This window comes from Trichechus manatus, unplaced genomic scaffold (assembly GCF_000243295.1).
Source record: "Trichechus manatus latirostris isolate Lorelei unplaced genomic scaffold, TriManLat1.0 scaffold00199, whole genome shotgun sequence".
Taxonomy (NCBI): Eukaryota; Metazoa; Chordata; class Mammalia; order Sirenia; family Trichechidae; genus Trichechus; species Trichechus manatus.
In genome coordinates, this window is record NW_004444135.1 from 3,516,015 (window position 1) to 3,541,324 (window position 25,310).

The following is a 25,310-nucleotide window of genomic DNA, read 5'->3' on the forward strand; positions in this document are numbered from 1 at the left end:
GGCTCCTCTGCCTCTGTGTAGGGGCGTGCTTTAGAGCTGTGTTCAGAAAGATGATGAGAACTTTTGCTTCCTTTTGTTTGGGTGAAGATGCAAGCCCAGGATCACAGGGCGACAGTGTGACCAGTGCGCTTCTGGATTCTACCAATTCCCTGAGTGTGTTCCCTGCAATTGCAGCCAAGAGGGGACGGAGCCAGGAGTCTGTGACCCGCGGACTGGAGCTTGCCTCTGCAAGGTAAGACGGACTCTGTTAAGGCCAGGGACGCCAAGGCCAGGGGCATCAGCTACTACCAGTGAGGACGCTCTTCATGCTGAGTCAGCATGTACAAATATGTGGGCAATGGGACCGACTTCCCCATAGGAGATTTTTATAATGTGTGTAGCGTTTGATAGTCTTTATCTCATTTGCTAGAAATGGTTAGAAGGGATGACCCCTCTCATCCTTTAGAGGCCATAGACCCCTTTGAGAATCTGAGGACAGGTATAGACTTTTATCTACAATTTATAGATGCTTATTGGTTCCCCCAAAGCCTATTTCTGGAGCATAGACCCTGGGTTAATAATCTCCACTCTAGGGGTTCTGCCAGTTAATAGGATGGCTTCCACTCCCAGCAGATGTTTTGAGGTGGTGGTGAGTGGGATAAATTGGTTTCCCCATATTATGAATTCTTCTGGTGCTTCAAGATGCCTTCAGAATACCAAGGGACATCTTAAGAAATTTAGGGAGTTCTCTCTTCCATCTGTGTGTGGTATAGAAGTTTAACTATCATGTGGTTTAAATGCTTAACAATTATATACCTTTCAGTGTTTTGTTAACATCTGTGTTCTTATAGCTTGCATTGGTATTAAATTTGTACGAGTAGCTAATTGCAATTGGAGAACCTTCAGAAGGAATGATCTATTGTTTCGTTTTTTACATCAATAGGAAAATGTGGAAGGCACAGAATGCAATGTGTGTCGAAAAGGTTCATTTTATTTGGACTCAGCCAACCCCAAGGGTTGTACGAGCTGCTTCTGCTTCGGAGTAAATAACCATTGTACCAGTACACATAAGCGAAGAACGAAGGTACACAGGGAATCAAAGGCTTTTTGTTTATTTAGTACTTCAGATTGAGGAAAAAAATGAATTGGCATGAAACACGAAGGGTTGTGGAACTTTCTGTATATTAATATTTTTGCACTGGTAAGCATTGTCCTCATGGTTCCCTCAGCTGGCAGCATTCCTTCCACAGATGTCCCCATGCTTGTTCTCAAATGTCTCATGCTCAGTGGGACCTTCCCTCCCTACCCCCTATAAAGGAGTCCACCCTAGTCACTTTCTATGCCCTCACTCTATTTTGTTTGCTCCATAGCACTGACCACTCCAGTATATGTTACACATTTAGTTCTGAAATGTGTTCATTATCTGTCTTCCCTCATCACTAGCATGTAAGCTCCTTGATAAATTCCCGTGCTAGAATAGGACCTGGGACATAGTAGGCGCTCAAATACTTGGCAAATGACTGGAAACCCACTGCCATAGAGTTAGTTCTGACTCATAGCGACACAGTGGCTGCAGCAATGGGCCCAAACATAGCAACATTGTGAGGATGGCACAGGACTGGGCAGTGTTTCGTTCTGTTGTACATAAGGTCACTATGAGTCAGAACTGACTCCACAGCACCTGACAACAACAACAACAACAACAAATGAATGGAGTTTGGTGCCTTTTCCCCTCATTTCTTCTTCTTCCTTTTTTTCATTTCTTCTCACTTATTTTGCCACATCTTTTTTTTGGCCATTTTTTAATTAACTCCATGAAACCAAAACATTTGTTGTCTTCATTATTCCATGAACCAGCAGTCTTACTAATCCAAGAGTCTTACTCATGCTGGCTCTCTTTGCATGAGTAATGTCTTCTGTTCAACAAGAATTCAAAGAGAGATTATTTTATATCTTTTACTGTCTGCCTCTTAAAAGAGGCTGGTAATTGGAAAAAAAAATTGGTTTGTAAATTCATTCTGAGGTCTTCCCTCCAGCCCCCCTAAGTGGAATCAGAAGGCATTATTTCTAATCTAAGCCTTGTCAAATTCTACTTTTTTCTTCCCTCATGTTTAATTCCTGTTTTCTTTTGCGATCAGGGAAATACTGTGATGCTTCATTTACAGAAAAAATAGTGATAGCAGGCCATTGTATTCCTCATCACATTCTCTCTGTAAGGAGTTCATCATTATGATGTTGCCACAGTTCTAGTTATTATTCATACATTTATTTATTTATTGTTCAAACATTTATTAAAAACCCATTGCCCTCGAGTTGATTCTGACTCATAGCCACCCTATAGGACAGAGTAGAACTGCTCCCATAGAGTTTCCAAGGCACGGCTGGTGGATTTGAACTGCTGACCTTTTGGTTAGCACCCAGGATCTTAACCACTGCACCACCAGGGCTCCAAACATTTATTGAGCAGCTGTTAAATACCAAGAACCAAATGTGTGCTGGGACACCAAGACAAATCACACATGCACGTGGTCAGTGTCCCCTGAGAACTCCTGGTAGAACTGGTCAGACAGGTGCAGTGGTGGGGTGTGGGCTCTATCATGGGGGTCCAAGGGAAGACCCAAGAGGAGACACATACAGGAAGCCTCTGTAAGCAAATTGGCTGCCGCCTGCCTCATTCTCTGATACCTGATTAGGCCCCAGCCACACATTTCCATCCCTTGCTCTTGTATTGCAGTTTGTGGATATGATGGGCTGGCGCCTGGAGATGGTAGATCACGTGGACATCCCCACCTCATTCAACCCGGGCAGCAACAGTGTGGTCGCGGACATCCAGGAGCTGCCCGCAACAGTTCTCAGTGCGTCCTGGGTAGCACCTCCTTCATACCTGGGGGATAAGGTAATGTTGTCCTGTTCTCCTGAGCCCTCTGTGGGCCTCCTCCATCACTGCAGGGTTATCATATATGGGCTGTTTGGAAGGAACAATTAAGAAAGTCGGGTGAATAAAATAGAGTCCCTGGGTGGTGCAAACAGTTTAAGTGCTCAGCTGCTAACCAAAGGTTGGAGATTCGAGTCCATCCAGAAGTGCCTCAGAAGAAAGGCCTGGTGATCTACTTCTGAAAAATCAGCTATTGAAAGCCTATGGAGCGCAGTTCTACTCTGACACGTGGGGTTGCCATGAGTCAGAGTCGATTTGACAGCAACTGGTTACTGGTTAAAAGTGAAGAAGAGACAGACCCTGCCTCCACCCATGAGGAGCTGAGTTACAGCTTCACCTTCCCACATGCGCTAACCCAGTGGCAAATGAAATCATGTACAGTGCTTCTTCTCGATTTTTACTTAATGACAAAGAATTTTTGTCCAAGGGAAACAACCATTTAAATAATATCTGTTGCAAATGCTATAGGTCTACTTTTAAATGCCAATGCTGAGACTTCTTTGTTTTAAAGCAAAAGAAAGGCGTCTTGTCAGAAAAGCAAAAGCTGCAAAGTGACTCAAATGCTTATTAAAGGATCACAGGGCCCAGTTCAGCTTTTATAGGCAGATTCACATGCACTGAGTTAGACACTCCTGGGAGTGTGTTGACTGGCTGCGCTTCCTTTAATTATGATTTATGATTCCAGTGCTTGACCATCTGTACTCATTTCGTGAGGACAGACATGTTGGCCTCATGTAGGAACATCATCAGGTGACGTATTATTTTTAGCAAGGGTAAATTTAACAAAAAAAATCTTTTTATTGTGGTAAAATACATTAACATAAAATTTGCCATCTTAACTTTTTTTACGTGTACTTTTCAGTAGCATTCTTACATTTGCAATGTTGCACAACCATCCCCACTAAGAGTAGAGCTTCTGATGGGGATAGAGTTCACAGGGACCAGCTCAGGTGATGCCATAGTCTCACATTTAAAATGACTACGTATTAGGGCCTTGTCAATCTGAGGTATCTCATTCTGTTTTCTGGTTGAAGGACTATGGGTTTTGACATTTGACTGTGGGTAATGTTGCCTCTTTCTCTCACTTAACATTTTCTTCACCTCTATGTGATTACCCCTAAAACTTTTGCAGCTTAAAACAACAAAAAAATTGTTATCTTGCATAGTTTCTGTGGATCGGGAATCCAGGAGTGGCTTGGCTGGATGGTTCTGACTCAGGGTCTTTCGTGAGGTTGCAGTCAAGATGTGAGTGAGGCGGCAGTCAGCTGGGATTGGAGGGTCTGCTTCCAAGCCCACCCATGCAGTTGTTAAAAGGCCTCTCTTCCTTGGGGGCTGTTGGCTGGAGGCCTCAGTTCTTCATCATGTGCAACCCTCCATAGCCTGCCTGCGTGTCCTCATGGCATGGTGTCTGGCTTCTCCCAAAGTGAGTTATGAAAGAGAAGGGGAGAAGAGAGAGGGGGGAAGGGAGGGAAGAAGGGAAGGAGAAAGAGAGAGAACCTAAAACAGAAATTGCAATCTTTTTATAACCAAATTTTGGAAAGGACATACTCTCTCTTCTGCCTTATTCCAGTCATTAGAAGTGAGTCATCAAGTACAGCCCATACTCTAAGACAGGGGAATTAAGTACCACCTTCTGAAGGTCTTCAAAGGATTTGTGGACATATTTTTAAAACCACAGCAATCCATCAAAATGGCAATACTTAATATCAATAAGATCATTCAAGATGTTATTTGCAATACTTTCAGACTCTAAGATCATAACTCTGTGAAGCTTTGTCAGGTTATAAATTCTGGGGAAAAACTTCTGCAAACTGGGAGCCCAGGGGTGCTACACCTTCTCTCATGCTGCAAGTTATTTGCATTTTCCAGTCAAGGTATTTTGTCTTGCCCACTCGGAGATGATGTTGCCTCTGAATCCTCTCCCCTTTCTTCTACCCCTCAGTCATTCCTTCCCTCTTGATTAGTTTTGCTTTAAGGGTGGCAGGTATCAGGGCCAGAGATGAAGTTTCCATCAGAAAACTACAACTTCTACATATCTACCACCATGATGGCACTTCCACAGTATTGGGAGAAAGTCTGGATACTTAATGGGGTAGTCAGCATGGTTTCCATACCCAGTAGAATTTATAATAACGTAGTAGTCATTCGCCATCTGCTTTCAGGGGAATTTTTTTTTTTTTAATTTTAGAGTTTCATTTTTTGACTGATAGATATTAACCAATATTAAACAAGAAACCAATGGTCTGTATTTCTTAGAATAGCTATGGCTTAAATGATACAGAATGGTATAAATTAGAAAGTTAAAGTGCCATCCTCAGTCCTACTTTCTAGAAGTAACCGTTGTTAACAGGTGGATTGTTTATCTTTCCAGACTTTATGTGCCTAAGTACTTTTCATACGGGTTAATGTTGAAGTCGTCTTTTCTAATGCTTGTATTTCAATTTTAATTCAATTTTAGGTTTCCTCATATGGTGGCTACCTCACTTACCAAGTCAAGTCCTTTGGCTTGCCCAGCGACATGGTTCTTCTGGGAAAGAAGCCAGATGTGCAGCTCACTGTGGGTATCAGAACACAGCCCAAGGGCAAGATGGGGGATTACTGTTGGTGCTGGTCCAAACTGAGGATATTTTGATAAGTATTCTACAAAAAGTTTGGATTAACTTGTTTCCAATATTTTGTAAAAACTAAAAAGGAAGCTTAGAGCAAGTAGTATTTCATCAGGATCCTGCTTCCAGGACAATCTGAACCATAAATGGTTTCTCTCTTCTCCCCTCCCAAATTACTTAAGTACTCACCCTTGCTTCTCATAAGTTGCTGCTTCAGGATAAATTGTTTTTTTTTTTAAATGTTTCTGTGTTTCAGTTTAGTTTAACAAATGTGTTTGAGTCCTTCCAGTGTGCAAGACCACATTGCTAGACTCTATAAAGGGGAAGCAAGGTGAAGCCTGTCCTCACAAAGTCTGTCATCTAACAGGGGAGACAAGAGAAATATGCAAATCACTATAATCCACCAAATAGGACATGTCTGAGGAGTCCAAACAAGGCTCCATGGGAGCAGGGGTATGCGTGGGGGCTTGTACAGTCTGAGAGACCCTCAGAAGTCTTCATGGAGCAGGTTAGTTTTGAGCTGGGCCTTTAACAATGGGCCTGAGAGGAGAAATGCCCTTCCAGGGGCAGGGAATAAGATGAACTGAGGCAGCAAGTCAGTGCAGGGCAGGAAGCTGTGCTCAAGGGTTGACCAGTCCAACTTGGCTGGTATCAGTGGTGCCGAGTCATCAAAAACAAGCTTGGAAGGGTAGGAAACCAATTGCTGTTGAGTCAACCCTACTCATGGTGACCCCAGGTGTGTCAGAGTAGAACAGAGAGTGTTTTATGCAATGATAGAGGACTTGACCTGATACCGACAGTGGGGAGCCACTCTGGCTTTTTAAGAAGTGACATCCATACACTAAATGCCAGGCACACAATGCAGAACTGCAATCTAGAAAATTCCTTGAGGGTAGGGGTGATGTCACATCTCACTTTGTACCTCCTGCAAGGCAGGGCACAGCACCTTGAACACAGGTTGGGGTGCCGTAGTCCAAACTTGATTCTGTTTCTGGTTTATGTGCTGTGACCGTGCAATGCAGTTACAGCTTCCTGAAGGGGTTTTCTCGTGTCTCTCAGTGTGAACTAGGAACCAGCAAGTCTCACACACCTCATCACAGCTAAGGGCCGCCCGTTCTTGGTGGATGTCTGTGCTCAGGCACTGTGGTGCTGTGTTTTGTTTTTACTGGCACCCATATCTATTGAATTGTTGTTTCAAAAATCCCAAAAGACCCTTTGCAGAAGATCTTAAAAATAAAGCACCAATGATTTAACAGTTATAGCCTGAGGAAAAATAGCTGCACAATAAAAATAAAGCCATGGCGGTGCTCTGTTTGTGTCGTATTTTTTGCAGAGCATCGTGTAGTTCAGATCATTGCTATACCTATTTTTTACTGCAGAGTTTATTGTGCAAACTGTTGGAATTCACTTAGGGGTAATGACCAAAATTTCTTCTTAATTTTATTTAGGCTTTGCTTTGCTGCTTTGTTCCTTGCCCTTGTAATTAAGAGCCTATAGGGCATGTTTCTTAGATTTAGGTTTTAAATAATTTGTGACCCCAGATAATGCTTTGCTTTTGAAACACGGGTCCTATAGAATGGAATCCTTTCGGATTTGGTGCTGTAACAAGACAGCAGAGGCTTTTTGTGTGTGTTTGGAGTTGGGGTACAGTTGGTGGACCCTGACCTTCCCATTCTGCCCTGTTAGGAGACTCTCAGAGCCACTGTAATGGGAAGGGGTTGGGATGGGGAGATGAAAGGGGGAGCTGAGAATGAGTAAGGCTAGATCCCCACAGGGCAAGGGGCACAGAGCTAAGTCCTCCCCGATACTGCTGGCTCTGCTGTTCCCTGCTATGAATATTTTTATAATTTATATTTTATCCTTCAGCCCTGCCCACCCCTCTTCACTAACCCCCGCATCAAAGCACTTTCTTGCTACCAAAATTTGGCCCTGTAGGCAGTAATGGGAAACCCTGGTGGCATAGTGGTTAAGGGCTACAGCTGCTAACCAAAACGTCAGCAGTTCAAATCCACCAGCTGCTCCTTGGAAACTCTGTGGGGCAGTTCTACTCTGTCCTGTAGGGTCGCTATGAGCCCGAATCGACTCGACGACAATGGGTTTAGTTGTTTTTTTTTGTTTAGGAGGCAGTAATGGAAACAGCACCTCATGTATTCACTACAAGGCATGGTTGTTCCCCTCCCCCACCGCCTTGCCTTTTCAATCACTTTCAAGGGAGATTTCCTTGTTCCCTATTTGTAAAAATAAACTGTACTAGATACTATTTTTCTGTTTCCATGTCACTAATCCTTTAACCAGTCAATTTCTGAACTATTTTTTAGAGTCAGTCTTTCCATGTAATGCAGGTCTGTAGAAATTTGTTTTTAGATCTGTTATAAACATTCCAACCAAGATGCTAAAGCACTCACTTCCTCTTTAAACAGGGTCAGCAGATGTCAGTGGTCTATGAGGAGCCGAACAACCCCCGGCCAGACCGGCTGTATTATGGGCGAGTCCAGGTGGTGGAGGTACAGGAATGCTTTGATAAAATGGTTCTTTATGGTCCTCTCTTATTTTTTTCCCTTTGATTTTATTGTGCTTTAGGTGAAACTTTACAGTGCAAATTAATTTCTCAATTCGAAAATTTAGACACAAATTGTTTTGTGACATTGGTTGCAATCCTCGCAGTGTGTCAGCACTCTTCCCCCTTTCCACACCACTTCCCTTTGTCCGTTCGTCAGGTTTTCCTGTCCCTTCCTGCCTACTCATCTTTGCTTTTGGGCATGTGTTGCCCTTTGGTCTCGTATACATGACTGAACCAAGAAGCACGTTCCTCACGTGTGCTATTATTTGTTTTATAGACCTGTCTAATCTTTTGCTGAAAGGTAGACTTCAGGAGTGTCTTCCGTTCTGAATTTGTAGGGTTTCTGGGAGCCATGATCTCGAGGTTTCCTCCAGTCTCTATCAGACCATTAAGTCTGGTCTTTTTTTGTGAATTTGAATTTTGTTCTACATTTTTCTCCTGCTCTGTCCTGGACCCTTTGTTGTGATCCCTGTCAGAGCCCTCATGGTGGCAGATGGGCACCATCTAGTTCTTCTGGGCTCAGGCTGGTGGAGGCTGTGGTTCAGGTGGGCCATTAGTCCTTTGGACTAATAGTTTCCTCATGTCTTTGGTTTTCTTCATTCTCCTTTGCTCTGGATAGGACCAATAGATGTATCTTAGATAGCCACTCACAAGCTTTTAAGACCCCAGACGCTACTCACCAAAGTAAGATGTAGAACATTTTCTTTATGAGCTATGTTATGCCAATTGACCTAGAAATCTCCCGAGACAATGGTCCCTAGCCCTCAGCCCCAGCGACTTGGTTCCTCAAGGTGTTTGGATGTATCTAGGAAGCTTTTATGACTTTGCTTTGGTCAAGTTTGCTGACTTCCCCTATATTGTTTGTTATCTTTCCCTTCACCAAAAGTTAACACTTGTCTACTATCTAGTTAGTGATTTCCCCTCCCAACCCTACCCCTCGTAACTGTCAAAGATTGTTTTTTTTTTCTGTGTGTAAACCCTTTCTTTAGCTTTTATAATAGTGATTTCATACAATATTTGTCCTTTTGTGATTGACTTATTTCACTCAGCATAGTGCCCCCCAGATTCATCCATGTTGTGAGATGTTTCTCAAATTCATCATTGCTCTTCATCATTGCATAGTATTCCTTTGTGTATATGTACCATAATTTGTTTATCCATTCATCTGTTGGTGGGCATTTAAGTTGTTTCCATCTTTTTGCTATTGTGAACAATGCTGCAGTGAACATGGGTGTGGATTATGTCTATTCATGTGATAGCTCTTATTCTTTAGGATATATTCCTAGGAGTGGGATTGCTGGATCGTATGGCACTTCTATTTCTAGCTTTTTAAGGAAGCACTAGATCAATTTCCAAAGTGGTTGTACCATTTTACATTCCCACCAGCAGTGTATTAGAGTTCCAGTCTCCCTGCAACATCTCCAACATTTGTAATTTTCTGTTTTTTTGATTAGTGCCAGTAATGTTGGGGTGAGATAATATCTCATTGTAGTTACGATTTGCATTTTTCTAACAGCTAGTGATTACGAGCATTTCCTCATGTGTCTGTTAGCTGCCTGAATGTCTTCTTTGGTGAAGTGTCTGTTCATATCCTTTGCCCATTTTTTAATTAGATTATTTGTTTTTTGTTGTTGAAGTGCTGCAGTATCTCATAGATTAGACCCTTGTCAGCTAGGCCATAGCCAAACATTTTTTCCCAGTTAGTAGGTTCTCTTTTTATCTTTTGTTGAAGTCTTTTGATGAGCCTAAGTGTTAATTTTTAGGTGCTCCCAGTTATCTAGTTTATCTTCTGGCATTTGTGCACTGTTAGTTATGGTTTGTTTTGTATTTTTGCCATGTATTATTGCCCCTAGCATTGTTCCTATTTTTTCTTCCATGATCTTTATCGTTTTAGGTTTTATATTTAAGTCTTTGATCCATTTTGAGTTAGTTTTTTGAGTATGGTATGAGGTATGGGTCCTGCTTTATTTTTTTACAGATAGACATCCAGTTTTGCCAGCACCATTTGTTAAAAAGACTGTCTTTTCTCCCATTTAATGGACTTTGATCCTTTGTCAAAAATGAGCTAACCATAGGTGGATGGGTTTACATCTGGGTTCTTGATTCTATTCCATTGGTCTATGTGTCTGTCGTCGTACCAGTACCAGGCTATTTTGACTACCATAGCTGTATACTAGCTTGTGAGAGCAGGTAGTATGAGGCCTCCTACTGTGTTCTTTTTCTTCAGTAATGCTTTGCTTATCTGGGGCCCCTTTCCTTTCCATATAAAGTTGGTGATTAGTTTTTCCAATGCTGTTGGTATTTAGGTTGGGAGTGCATTATATCTGTAGATTGCTTTGGGTAGAATTGATATTTTCACAATGTTGAGTCTTCCTTTCTGTGATCATGGTATGTTTTTCCATTTATGTAGGTATCCTTTATGCTCCTTCTTGATCTATAATTTAGTTATTGCAAACAAACAACTTCTAACTTATTTTATCCCACTGAATTTAAAGCATAAATTATAAAATATACAGAATGTGGTCCTCCGGTGCTTTGTTTGCACTATCTTTATGGCACTTAGCACTTCTCACCTGTGTGTCAGTTAATTGTCTTTGTCTTAATAACCCTGTGAGATTGTAGATGTTACCATGTAGCTCCCTTTATCTTCAGGCCTCTGTCAGTACCTGGGACCTGTTGAGCATCCAACAAATGCTGTAGATGGATGGCTAGAAAAGCCACAAAATTGCCTTACATCAAAAGAAATGAGTAATATAGCTAAATAAAGGAAAGCATCAAGTCATTTATCACCCATCTGTTAGATTGTCATGATGTGGGGGCTTTCATATTGCTATGATGCTGAAAGCTATGCTACCGTTATTTCAAATACCAGCAGAGTGGACAGGTTTCAGCAGAGCTTCCTGACTAAGACAGACTAGGAAGAAAGGCCTGGTGCTCTACTTCTAGAAATTACTCAATCAGAACTCTATGGATCACAACAGAATACTGTCCAATAGAGTGCTGGTACATGAAGCCCCCTAGGTCGGAAGGCACTCAAACTACACAGTGGCTGCAGCAATGAACTTCATCATGAAGATGGCGCAGGACCAAGCAGCGTTTCATTGTGTTGTACATGGGATTGCCACGTGTTGGAGCTGACTCGACAGCAGCTAACAACAAACAACAACAACATCAAATTAGAAGACATTTTATCATACCTACTTAGTTACAGCTATTCCTTAGAAATGGTATTCTGTTTGTACTATTAAAATTATGCGGTACTCAAGGTGATACTTTTTGGTACCTTGAACTTGCAGACATATTTTAACATTTCTGTATGTCTTATTCCACTGTTAAAAACTTAGCTCTTAAGATTACAGCACATAAGCCTTCTTAAAGGAGCTGGTTATGCAGTAAAAGAGGATGAGCAAACCTTATAATTTTTGGAGTTTCCTTGTTGGTTTGCCTGTACCACACAAATCTTAATCCTGATTGTTTATGACTTAACTGTTTAGATGTCAGGACCAACTTGATTTTAAAGATTATGGTTTAAGTTATAATTATGGTGATTGTTCTCACTGCTTGGGAAAAAGACCAACTCTCAATGGAAACAAAACCTGACTTACATGTTTTTAATTGATTATGTAGGTTAATAGGCTTGTTAATAGACAAGGAACTTTTCAGGGACCCAAGGTAAACACAAATAAAATCTTTCAAATTCCCAAAAGGAAAAATGATTAGTTAAGAGCAGAGCTTTGTGGTCTGTGGGTGACTCTGTTTAACAAACGCCTTCATATTTTCTGGGTCATGGAAACTTCTAGTGTGTCACATCTTCTTGTCCACTTAGTGGGATGTTTCTAGCTCCACATCCTGGGCGGGAGTTTCTTATCTGAAGAGGAAAGATGTTTTCCCTCTGTTTCTCATTACCCCTTTGGGAGCTCTCAGTAGATGCTGGTTGAAGATGTTATGCTTGGTATGCTCTCTTCCTGTGAGCCTACTCTGAGCTGGTGGGAACCATCAGTAGAACCCTTGAGTCCATTTAGAAACTAGGATAGAGAAGAGCTAATCTTTGGCATTTAGCACCCCTAGAGGGATGTATTTCAGGCTTTCTTGGTTCATATTAGGAGTTACAGTCCACTGTTGAAGGTGTGGCCCCCTTGTAGAGTTTTCTGTTGGCCGTGCTACTGTACCTCTCTATGCCATAAGCAAGTCCCCAGCATAGATTTGCCTTGACTGGCTTACCTGCCTTGACTGCCTGGGCCAGAGGTGCTGTTTGTGTCCTCTGAAAGGCCTGCAGTGGAAGTTTGGCAGTAAGTTTCCCACTAGGGACACCCTTTCTTCTTACTTTACCGTATTATCTCCTTTTTAAAAATCTGTTTCCCACATATTCTGCACATTTTATAATCCCTTCTTTTTCCCTTTTCCACTAATTTTTCTCTCCCTTCTCGCATTTTTAAAAGAAACTATAACCTAATCACCAAAACATTAACATCTTTCTGTATTCTAATCTATGTTCTTTCTATACTATCATTTATTTTCCTGTAGTCTATTTTTCTCTTGCCTGGTTTTCTTTTATGTTTATTTGGCTCTACTAGATTTTTCCTATATTCACATGCATAAAATAGTTAAGAAGGTCAAAATGTACTGGCTTTAAAATTTTACATTAAGGTGAATGGATAATAAAATAATAGTAATAAAAGAAAGAAAAGATTGATACTATAACAGGGATGTACCTCAAAAACATTATGCTGAGTAAAAGAAGCAAGACTCAAAAGACCAAATATTGTATGATTCTATTTATATGAAGAGGGGTGATGTCAGCAAAACAGGCGGAGTAAGAACCTCTGAAAATTTTCTCCTCCTTGAAAGCAGTGAGAACACTGACAGGAATTGTCAAAATCAACTTTTTCACAAGCCTGAAAGTTAACCAAAGTCTTTCAGCAATGTGGGAGCATTTATTCAAGAAAAATGACTGAATCTCAATAAGAAGAGTGAGCTTTGTGGCATTCTAACTTGCCCTATTCCAGTCACGTGCTCTTCAGCTCCACAGTAGCCTTGAAACCAACATCCCACAATCAAAGTGAAAATCAGCAGCCTCACAGCCACTGAAAGGGGTGGAAAGGGGTTGAACTTCTGCAAAGGCTCATTTCCAGTGAACTGTCATTATTTGGCCTGTCTGAGCGTTTCATGGAAGACCCCACTTGCAAGACTGTCTTTATTTGATCTGACTCAATTCTCTTCCAGTATGAAAAGCCTTTTCCTTGGGGACATTTGTTAAAAACATTTAGAGGCAATTATTTACTTTCATGACTACCTAAGGTGGTGAATAACAGTTGGGGAAAGCAATAGGCTAAACACATAGCTCAAAAGAAAAAGCTTGGGACTAATAAGTTTATACCAAACCAAACCCATTTCTATCGAGTCAATTCCAACTCATGGCAACCCCATGTGTTATAGAGTAGAACTGCTCCATAGGATTTTCGTGGCTGTAATCTTTATGGAAATAGATTGCCAGGCATTTCTTTCACAGTGCCACTGTATAGATTTGTACTGCCAACCTTTAGGTTCATAGCCGAGCTGCAAACCATTTTCATCATCCAGGACCTAAGATGTTCATAGGAGCTTTGAAAAGCTTCAGTATATTCCTGTGAATGTAGAAGGCTGTGCACGCCTAGGACTGGGCACACACCTAGGGCTGTGTACATGTTCAGGAAAGACTTGAGAATGCTGTAAGCTCTCACATCTAGCTGACTTTGAGGCCTTGTGCAACCAGGAAGTGAAGGTTAAGGTGGAGTCATCAGCTGCCTCGCTGATTGTTAAAGGGGTTCCCCAACATACATACAGAGCTTCTCAGCAAAGACTAGGAGGCTCTTTGGTTTCAGGTGCTTAAGAAAACCTCTTATCAGTCATTAGCTGACCATTAAGCTAACCAAGCAGTGACTTTATTGGTCACACACAGTAAAGAATACAGGCTTTACAGCATTAGTTCAGAAAAGTCACTAAACAAACAAACAACAACATCAAACAGTAACAATAACAAACCATGAGGAGGTAGAGAATCTGATTTCCAGAAGTGTCATATTGTATTATTTAAAATGTCCAGTTTTCAACAAAAAAATTTTGAGACATGCAAAGAAACAATAAAGGTCCACATACAGGGAAAAACCAAAAAAACAGTCAATAGAAACTATCCCTGAGGATGCCCAGATGTTAGACTTACATGACAAAGACTTTGTCAGTTATTTTAAATATGTTAAAAAACAACAACAACAACTAAAGTATAGCATGTCCAGATAACTAAAGGTAAGTATGAGAACAGTGTCTCGTCAAATAGAGAATATCAACAAAGAAACAGAAATTATGAAAAAGGAACCAATTAGATATTCTGGAGTTGAAAGATATAATATGAAATAAAAAAGTCACTAGAGGGGCTCAACAACAGATTTGGGCAGTCAAAGAAAGAATCAACCAACTTGAAGATAGGACAATTGAGATTATCCAGTCTGAGGAACAGAAAGAAAAAGAATGAATAAAAACGAACAGAGCCTCAGAGACCTTAGGACACAGTCAAGTGTACCAGAATATACATAATGGGAGTACTGGGAGTCCCAGGAGAGGAGAGAGAGAAAGGAGTAGAACAATATTTGAAGAAATAATGGCTGAAAACTTCCTAAATTTGATGGAAAACCGTATTTTATATATCCAAGGAGCTCAACAAACTCCAAGTAGGATAAATGAAAAAAGATCCACACACAGATGTATCACGTAAAATATCATGCTAAAAGACAAAGAGTCTTAAAAGCAGCAAGAGAGAAGCACTTCATCACATACAAGCAGTCCTCAATAAGATTAACAGCTGATTTCTCATCAGAAGCCATGGAAGCCAGAAGCCAGTGGGAAGACATATTCAAAGTGCTGAAAGAAGCACACTGTCAGCGAGGTATTCTATATCTGGCAAAACTATCTTTCACAAATGAAGGAGAAATTAAGACATTCCATGAGAGAATTCATTGCTAGCAAAACTTCCCTACAAAAAATACTAAAGGGAGTCCTTTAGGCTCAGATGAAAGGAACTAGACAGTAACTTAAATCCACATAAAGAATAATAAGCACTGTTAAAAGTAACTACATAGATGAATATAGATGGCAGTATATATGTATCTTTTGTTTATAACTCTTTTCTTCTATCTGATTTAAAAAACAACTGCATAAAGCAATAATTATGAATCTGTGTTAATGGGCATATAATGCCTAAAAAAGTAATTTTATGAAAATAATAGCACAAAGGAGAGAGGAGGGATCAGACCTAATAGGAGCAAATTATTTGCATGCTATTGAAATTAAGTTAGTATTTATATAAAATGTCCAGCATAGGCAAACCCATAAAGACAGAAAATAGATTACTGGTTGCCTGGGGCTAGGGATAGGAATGGGTAGTGACTGAAAATGGGCACAAGGGTTCTTTTTGGAGTGATGGAAATGTTCTAAAATCACCGTATTTTTACGCAAGTAACACGTGCCTTCTGCGTTTGTTTGCTGGCCACATCTTCCCCACCCCGACCATGAGACACCCTCACAAGTGCTGGCATGCCAGTCCTCCTTCATGTGTTGCTGTAAAAAAATTAGCATAGTATGTTTACAAAAATACCCTGTGAGAGGAGGGCGGGGCTGGCAAATGCAGAAGCTGCATGTTATTTGCATAAAAATACGCTAGATTGTGGCAATGGCCGCGCACCTCTGTAAATTTACTAAAAATCATTGAATTGCACATTTAAAATGAGTCAATACTATTGTATGTAAATTATACCTCAAGCTGTTAAAAACCTACATTAAAGTTACATAAATACTATATATATTTACATGTTAATAATAGCTACCATTTTTCGAATGTCTACTACATGCCAGACACTATGCTAAACACTTTATATGCATTATATCACTTAACTTTATACTTTAATCCTCATGATAACTCTTAGAGATTAGGTATTAACTGTGCCCATTTAAGAGATATGGAAATGGAGTACAAAGGAGGCAACAGACTATGAAGGTTGCCAACAGAATATAAAGAGTGAGTGCACCTGGGTTTGAATCCTGGTATGTCACTCACTGGCTGTGTGACTCTGGACAAGTTAATTCACTTCTCTGTGCTCGGCATTCTCATCTGTAAAATGGAGGTGATGATTATAGTATCTGTATCATAGGGTTATTGTGGGGATCCTATAAGAGCACATTTGTAAAGTCCGTAATACAATGCTTGGTACATAAGAAGAGCTGAATAATTGTCAGCTAGCACTATCATCATTCATATTTTTAGATAAGTAGTTTTTCTAAGGTCACAAAGCTTGCGGGGCTGCAGGTGAGATAGGAACCCAGGCATGTGCGTTCTAATGCCCTACTCTTAACACTCCAAGCAACGGGTCACAGAAGCCCTGGGATCCTTCAGCGTGTGATTAAAATTACTGTGCCATCAGTTATAAAAGGGAGAGACAAGAGACAAGAAATAGAGGAGCTAGAATGGGGAAAGCCATTGCCAGAAGGTTCTGCTGGTTGATTCCAAGGCCATTGTTTGCCCAAAGCTGCTCCAGATTTTTAATCTCTGGACAGGAGCTATGTCCCTCCCTTCTCTATGGGGCTTCCCACATTGTGGACAGTTGACATCAATATATAAAAATTTTATAATATTGCTTTTATTACAATAATGTGAGTGTGAATATGTAAGACAAGATTGTATTTTCTGTCATAATTATGCACATTTAATGAATGATCTGAGCTGCATAACTCAGTTGTTTTCCATATGACTTTCTTTCTTATATCTTCCTCACCTTATTTCTGTACAAACAAAAGTGCATTTTTAAATATGTGTAACACTGGGAAAATTATTTTATTGCCCCTTATTTCTTGTCTTCTTCATTTAATTTTTGGCTTCTCCTGGAACCCTCTCTTTTTGGGAATAATCTGGCACAGCTGCCTTCAGAATGTAAATACGCTGGGTAGTTACCCATCTGATTTTTTTTTTATCCTTCCGTAGTTGAAATATCTTTTTCTTGATTTGCTGTGGGTGTCTGCCCTTTGAGCCCCCTGGAGGTGAGCCTGCCTGAGGGAGACCTTTCCCTTCTCTTCCCATGTGCAGGGGAACTTCAGACACGCAGGCAGCGGTGCACTGGTGTCTCGGGAAGAGCTGATGACAGTGCTGTCTAGACTGGAAGGCGTGCGCATCCGAGGCCTCTATTTCACCGAGACGCAGCGGCTCACCCTGGGCGAGGTGGGGCTGGAGCAGGCCTCCAACTCAGGGAGTGGAAGTGTAGCACATCATGTAGAGATGTGTTCCTGCCCGCCTGCCTATACTGGTGACTCATGCCAGGTAGGAAATTTTCCTCTGCTTTAAAATTCCCAGAGGGGACTTCTGGGGCACGCTCTTCTGTCCATTGTACAAGTTTCTGCTGGGCAATAGCTTATATTTTACCTAGACTATCTTCAGGTATTAAATATGCAAAAGAAATCACAAATATCTCAAAATGCATAGAAAAGCATTTAGGTTCTGGGAAGCTTGTTAGGTTCTGGGGATGGTAGGAAGGAGCCAGCCCATGGGGTCCCAGTATTTGAGCTGTGCTTTCCCAATGGTAGACACAGGGTCCTTATGACTTTGGCTAATCAGGGCCTTTTTCACGTCCCCGCAGAATAGAGTCGAATTCCAGAGAATGTCCTGGATTCTGCAAGGCAAAATCGCATACCAGTTTTCCAGATTGCAGTAAACCCTTGTTTGAGGCCCAGTCTGACTGCTTTGTCCTCATTTGATTAAAATGTGCCATACAGTGAAATAATTTAATATCTCAAGTTTTAAATATGTACTTTTCCTAAAGAGTGGAAAGAAATCACAATGGTTAGAGCAGTTATTAGGAAACAGCAAACACTGTCATCCTGTGTCTCCCATACACCCATCGTATAGAGACTTATCAAACTCTTCACTTTCTTGACCCCTTGATAGCAGGCAATCCCAGGGTGATCTGCACCGAAGAGTTTTCTGTGTTTTTAACCTGCAAATCTCTTACCTGCCATGGCTTTCTGGGGACTCCTATCTTACAACAATTAGTCCGCAGATCTCCTGTGTTCTTCCTCCTCCCTGCTGTCTCTTTTCTAGCTGATTAAAATCCATAGCCCAAAGGGTAGAGTGGAGCCTCAGGTTCCCTCCCTCATTGTTGCTGTTGCTGTTAGGTGCTGTTGAGTCAGTTCTGACTCATAGCCACTATCTTAGTTCTCTAGCGCTGCTGTAACAGAAATACCACAAGGGGATGCCTTTAACAAACAGAAATTTATTCTCTCACAGTCTAGGAAGCTAGAAGTCTGAATTCGGGGCCCCAGCTCCAGGGGAAGGCTTTCTCTCTCTGTTGGCTCTAGGAGAAGGTCTTTGTCATTAATCTTCCCCTGGACTAGCAGCTTCTCAGTGCAGGGACCCTGAGTCCAGGACACACTCTACTCCTGGCTCTTCATTCTTGGTGGTGATGAAGACCCTCTCCTCTCTGCTTGATTCTCTCAAGATGCAACGTAATCCTGTAGATTGAGTCCTGCCTTATTAACGTAACTGCCTCTAATCGTGCCTCATTAGCATCGTAGAAGTTAGGATTTACAACACATAAGATAATCCCATCAGAACACAAAGTATGGTGGACAACCACTCAATACCAGGAATCAATGGCCTAACCAAGTTGACATATATTTTTAGAGGACACAATTCAATCCATGGCAGTGACCCTGTGTACAACAGAGTGAAACACTGCCCGGTCCTACACCATCCTCACAACTGCTGCTATGTTTAAGCCCATTGTTGTAGCCACTGCATCAATCCATATCTCGTTGAGGGTCTTCCTCTTTTTCACTGACCCTCACAGGCATGATGTCCTTCTCCAGGGACTGGTCCCTTCTAATAACATGTCTAAAGTATGTAAGATGAAGTCTCACATCCTCCCTTCTAAGGCGCATTCTCACTGTACTTCTTCCAAGACAGATTTATTTGTTCTTCTGGCAATCCATGGTATATACAATATTCTTCACCAACACCATAATTCAAAGGCATCAATTCTTCTTCACTCTTCCTTATTCATTGTCCAACTTTCCCATGCATATGAGGTGATTGAAAATACTATGGCTTGGGTCAGGCACACCTTAGTCCTCAGTGTGACATCTTTGCTTTTTAACACTTTGAAGAGTCTTTTGCAGCAAATTTGCCCTCCCTCATACCCAAGGTGTATTTTTGGGGTTGACTCAGCCTGTGATTTACTGCTGCTAATCGTCTAGTGCTGTCTGCAAGGTTAGGTGGGTAGAGGGTGCTGCCGGCCCCACCTCACTGGAATTACAGAGCCGTGCGCTTATCTCCAGGACTCTTAGGTGTGCTCTGCACAGTCTGACTCATGCGGGAAGTTTAAAGGTGGGGCCCCTGCCGCAGACAGCCTTCCTTACCTGAGTCAGGCAGGCCCGGGCACTGAGTAGGAAGGGCAGCTATAAGAGGAGAAGCAGAGAGTGGTTCGTGCGCAGCCAGCAGGAGCCCAGACACCAGGATGCCCCCCACAGTGAGGCGGTCTGCTCAGAGCACAGGGTGGCTGTGGCTCTTTGGGGTAGCTCTGGGACAGTGTCTGGGATACAACACACAGCAGCAGAGGGTAGAATTTCTTCAGCCTCCTGGTCAAAGCCAACTGCAAGCAAGTTATGCGGAGTTTAGACCCAGCCAGGTAATGTCATTTTTTAAATTTTGGCTTGGTATGGGGAAGGGTTCCCAGCTTTGTGACATTTGAAGTTAGGGTGATTAATGAGTAAGTGGGTGGGTTGGGGGAGGGGTGATGGCCTCCCCACTCTGTTGACTGGCAGTGTTTATTACAATTCCTGACAGATTGCTCCCTAAACTGTTAACCACAAACCCCATAAACATCAGCCCACCTGGAAAGGCTGAGAGAGTTAAGAATTTGAATGCTTGTGGGATGTTAAAATACTATGAAACTCTGCACCCTTTAGAGAGTAACCCAAGCCTCAGAACAAAGGAGTCCAATCTCTGTAGGTTTCCAAATTCAGCTCTGAAGAAAAATCAACCATAAAATAAAACCTGAGAACCAGTGAAATTCCTGCTAAGAAAAGTGATCAGATAAGGTTTACACAATACCTAACAGACATGCTTGAATTTGCTAGGCATTAAACGTTTATAAATACTAGTCTCTTTCTGTAAATTTCCTAGATGTTGTACAGGAGCTTACAGAGATATAGAACCTCTGGTTGTTGAAATAGCCCTGGAAACCGGAAAGGGATATGATTTTATCATCTGTACTATTCACATTAATTGCAAAAGTTATTATAAATAATTATCACTTTAAAAAAACTTAACTAATTACAAAACCCCTTTACTGAAATAATATATGAGGACACATTCATTTTTATTTAGAGAGTTGGTCTTCATTACAATCTGAATACGAGAACTGAATTTTATGTAAAATACGTGTGGGTGGGTTGTTTGCTTTATAGAGGTGATAAAATCATTCTATTTCAGTAACTGACAAATGCTCTGAGAGTCACATGAGTGCTTTTTCTGTTTCTAACCAAAATCAAATTAAGAGGGGTGATTTTAATTTTTAATCAAGATAAATTATCCAACCCCCAAAACATTTTCAGTTAAGGCTTTTACTCAAGCGTGTTGTCATAAACTAACCAGATGTATATTTGAATAATTTGCTCTTTACCAGATATGATCATTTTGCAAGCATGCAATACAACATATGGTGATAATCATAAGGTACTTGCCACTTATGAATAGAGATTATTTGTATGTAGATACAATCCCACCATCACTAGCTAAATTTCATTTTGACGTATCTCTTAGTCATGCTTACAGCTAAAGAACATTCCTTTCATACTTCGATTCTCCTTTAGACAAGCCTATTCATATAACCCATAAAGTAAGCTAGTTTTTTTGCAACGTGTTCTTTTGCCTAAACATGGTTCCTGATAGCTTAAAGGAACATTATATTGGAAATTACAGTCTTGTTGTGTATGGTTTGTAGTCATTGGTAACTGGGGATGAAGCTCCCAACAAACAGCACCTGGGCTATTTCACTCAGGATTATACATGTTGCTTCTGCCTCCAGCCCTACAGGTTGTTTCCTCCTCTCCCCTGCTTGACCAGCTTGAGACCCTTATGGCCAGGGATGAATGACATTGTACCGTTCATTTCAAGGTTTCCTTTGACCGTAGGTTCAGTCTTATAGACTTTTGTGCCGGTTAAAGAGGATTAGATCAAAGCTTATAATTTATCTTGAAGTATTTATTTTTTCCTGATGGTTTAAAGATAGGGCATATAGGAGATCAGTGAAAGAAATGAGTACAAATCTGTTTTGGTGATTAAAAGATCCACTTGCCAGAGAGTTGATTCTGATTGATGTTGACCCTTAGTTCTGCCAAAATAACAAAAATGTCTATAATTCTCTTAAAGATGGAAATTTAATGACATTTTAATGCCTAGTATAAGAATAATTGCTCTTTTTTTCTACTGGAGGCATTCTTAACTAGAATCCTTTTTTATATCAGTTTGTCAAACTAAAAGTATAGGTTTTTCATCAATATGAAACATAATCGTTTGTGTTAAGCTAGAAACAGACAACATACAGGAGATAGAAATAATCAAAACGATATTGAACAAGAAAACAAGACAAAACCCAAGGAGGTCCCCCAAGAGTGTTCTGTGTGGGACCAAAGGGCCACATTTGTGAAGAGTCCGATATGAGAACTTGAGCATGGCCTGGGTCCCTGCTGCCTACAGACTAGTGAGTGGCCTTGAAGTGATTCTGCCATTATTGTGTGGATCCCAGTTAAGACTTCTTATTCCCCCCTCCTTCTCCTTCCCCCACCAGCTGACCCCAAATCACCCTTGGAGAGGGAATGGCTACTCTAAGAGAACTTGAAGTGTGATTTGTTAGATGTCCCATTCCCTGAGGACACTGAATTCAAGCCTGAGGACTAACTTCCTGGCCCTGTAACTCTTTCACCACTCCACCCTTCCACCTCCCTCAAGAGGACTGGTTTGGGGAGGAAAAGAACCCCACTTCCACACTCCACAGCCCACCCTCAACTTCCCTTTTCACCGATTTCCCCATCGCATATCTCACACTCAGGCACAAACCCACAGTCCCACGGTTGCATGGGAACTAAACAGAACCTGACACAAGACGAGTGGGCCTGGCTAGAGTGTGAAATGAGAAATCCACACACTGAATAAGGAAAGACGATATAAAGTGAATTCTTCACAGTCAGAATTGTCACATGTTTGGGATAATAATTGTTTTCTTTCTATTGACGAAACACTTTGTTTGAAAAATAGGGTTGCAACCCTGGATACTATCGGGATAACAGAGGCTTGTATACTGGACGATGTGTTCCCTGCAATTGCAACGGGCATTCGAATCGATGTCAGGATGGCTCAGGAATATGTATTGTGAGTATATTGATACTCTGATGTTACCTGCATGCAGGCGGTTTTTCTCCATTTTCCCTATAATTGGCCCTGAGACATTGGTGCAACAGCTCCTACCAAACCCTAAATAGAGGTTGCTATGTAATGTAGGGGAGTCCTTGGGTGATGCAAATGGTTAATGTGCTTGACTGCTAATCAAAAGGCTGAAGGTTCAAGTCGACCTAGAGGTGCCTCAGAAGAAAGGGTTGGCGATCTACTTTCAAAAAAAAATTAGCCATTGAAAATCTCATGGAGCACAGTTCTACTCTGACACATGGAATCTCCATGAGTCAGAGTCAACTCGAAGGCAACTGGTTGTTATTGTTATGTACAAGGCTTGAGCGTCATGAGACTGAATTATTTTACACTTTATTGTTTCCTCTGTTTCACCAGAAGAGAACACCAGTCTGAACAATTAAATTACACTTTAGCTTCTAAATCTTTTTCATTAAATGATATTAATGGGCGGATCCTGGGAGTTAATTATTGCCACCAATAAACCAAAACCAAACCCACTGCCATTGATTCGATTCCGACTCATAGCACCTTACAGGACAGAGTAGAACTGCCCCATAGGGTTTCCAACGAGCACCTGGTGGATTCCAACTGCCGACCTTTGGATTAGCAGTTGTAGCTCTTAACCACGGCATCACCGTGGCTCCTAATTATTACTAAGATGTTATAAATCGGAGCCCCATTACCTTGGGTCCCAATTTCGTTGGGGTGGCAAAAGGTTGTGGAGGGCAGGACCTTGTTGCTGTCAGACAAGCAGTAATCCAGGGTACTGGGGATGTTAAGAAAGGCTTATGGCTCAGACCCAGACCCAGTGGGTTTATGTGGCAGCCAGGTGAGGGGAGGGGATCAGAGGAAGGAAAACACTCCCTCACCTCTTTTCTTCTTCACAGTACACACAGGCTGCATGCACCCTATATTAACCGCCTCTCCCTTTCAAGGCAGTCCTGATGTCTATGACTTAGTCACTGGAAAGCAATCTTTTCTTTGGAATACTCTAGAAAATCCCCCACATAAAATCAGATTCCTAGGAAATATTTCTTTTGCATCCTGAAGCAGAACTGTTTGTCATTCTGCTTCCTTCTTCCCTCTTGTCAGAGTTCTCCTGGTAACCAGGGCCTCCCTTAATTAGAGTGAGAATAGACGGCTTCAAGGGAAGGAGTGTGTGACCCCCAGGAATACAGAGCCCCCGGTTATGTTGTTCTTCTGGCACAGGTTTCCTTTGCATTGTGTGATTCAACTAGAGTGTGTCTCAACTCTTTTGAGTTCCTAGACTATGTTAAGCCAATTCGGCATGTCCCAGGGATTGCTTCCTCTGCCAGATGGTACAGGGCCAGAACAGGAGATTGTTGTAAAGAGCCTGATAGACTCTTTTTTAGGATTTTAGCCGTATAAGCTCAAAAAGAATAAAAGACATTGGGAAATACTGTGTTTCAGCTCGTAAGTATTCCTATGTAAAAGTTTATCTGTGATGCTGTATGTTTTGTGTAACACAGGTAGATGCTTTCATTAAAAATAAATGTTTATTTTATTGCTAAATTATTTTTAGATGTCAAGTCCATTCTATAAAACCTGCTGAAAAACAAAGGGAATTTTCTCTGTAGTCCATTCACCCGGTGAAAGGGTCACTAGTGAGAGCCATAATGCACATGTTTTAATCAAACAGGAAGATTTTCTTTTCTATTTCCTTCTTTTGTAGCTCTGTCTTCACTTGTCCCTAATGGCCATGTGGCTCTAGAAACTAACCATTCAGGAAACCCTTACTGAGCATTGCTCTCGTGGCAGGTACTAAGCTAAGCACTGGGGTCAAAATCACAAAACATAAATAATCCCTGCTCTCAAGAGGCTTGCAGTTTAGTGGGGGAATGTGTGTGCATGCAGACACGCACACAGGCACACACACACAGGCATACACACACACACACACACACACACACACACACACACACACACACGCACACGGGCCCATGTCTGGGCTCAGTCGTACCTGCTCAATGGCAAAGCTCTGAGTGGTGATATTGTCCCCAAATGTAGCCACCATCTGGTTACCAAGGATGTAGCCCTAATCATCAGAGAACAGTAATGGGGAAATGAATATCAATTGGGCCTTCAGGCGGACTCCTCTGTAAATTGACCTCCCCCTCTAAAGATCCCAGTGTACATTTCTCAAATCCTGGACATTCACAGGTGTGCAAATCTCCATGTCGTTTCAAGAATAAAATTAAAGTTTACAAAGAAAAGTAGCCCAGCTCCTTGTTAGAAAGCAGTACATGTTCATTTGAGAGGGCAGGAATATCGGGGTACACTATTACACAGGCGCTATGAGCCAGAGGGATTGGTGGTGACTCCCTTCTTTGCTGAGATCCCCTCCAGGGTTCCCTTCTCTCTGATGAGCCCCCCCGCCCAGGGCTCCCTTCTCTCTGCTGAGGCCCCCTAGGTTTTGCTTCTCTACAGACCACCCCCCCAGGGTTCCCTTCTCTCTGCTGAGGCCTCCCAGGGTTCCCTTCTCTCTGCTGAGGCCCCTCAGGGCTCCCTTCTCTCTGCAGAGGCCCCCTAGGTTTTGCTTCTCTACAGATCCTCCCCCCCAGGGTTCCCTTCTCTCTGCTGAGGCCTCCCAGGGTTCCCTTCTCTCTGCAGAGGCCCCCCCAACCAGGGCTCCCTTCTCTGCAGAGGCCCCCCAGGGCTCCCTTCTCTCTGCAGAGGCTCCCCCATGGTTCCCTTCTCTGCTGAGACCCCCCCAGGGTTCTCTTCTCT

At 41.8% G+C, this 25,310-nt stretch overlaps 1 protein-coding gene across 4 annotated transcripts in view; it reads left to right on the forward strand.

The window, feature by feature from the left end:
- LAMA3 (laminin subunit alpha 3) overlaps positions 1 to 25,310 on the forward strand; it is a 330,267-nt gene that overhangs the window by 217,956 nt on the left and 87,001 nt on the right. For 2 of the 4 annotated variants that reach the window (XM_004387926.1, XM_023742062.1), the window contains exons 33-39: positions 88 to 232; positions 923 to 1,063; positions 2,714 to 2,875; positions 5,373 to 5,471; positions 7,941 to 8,024; positions 17,190 to 17,420; positions 22,413 to 22,526. In XM_004387926.1, the coding sequence (XP_004387983.1) occupies positions 88 to 232; positions 923 to 1,063; positions 2,714 to 2,875; positions 5,373 to 5,471; positions 7,941 to 8,024; positions 17,190 to 17,420; positions 22,413 to 22,526 (976 nt within the window). Of the gene's footprint in view, positions 1 to 87; positions 233 to 922; positions 1,064 to 2,713; positions 2,876 to 5,372; positions 5,472 to 7,940; positions 8,025 to 17,189; positions 17,421 to 19,592; positions 19,783 to 22,412; positions 22,527 to 25,310 lie in introns of those variants that run through there. The other 2 variants (XM_004387927.1, XM_004387928.1) reach the window with 1 other exon arrangement.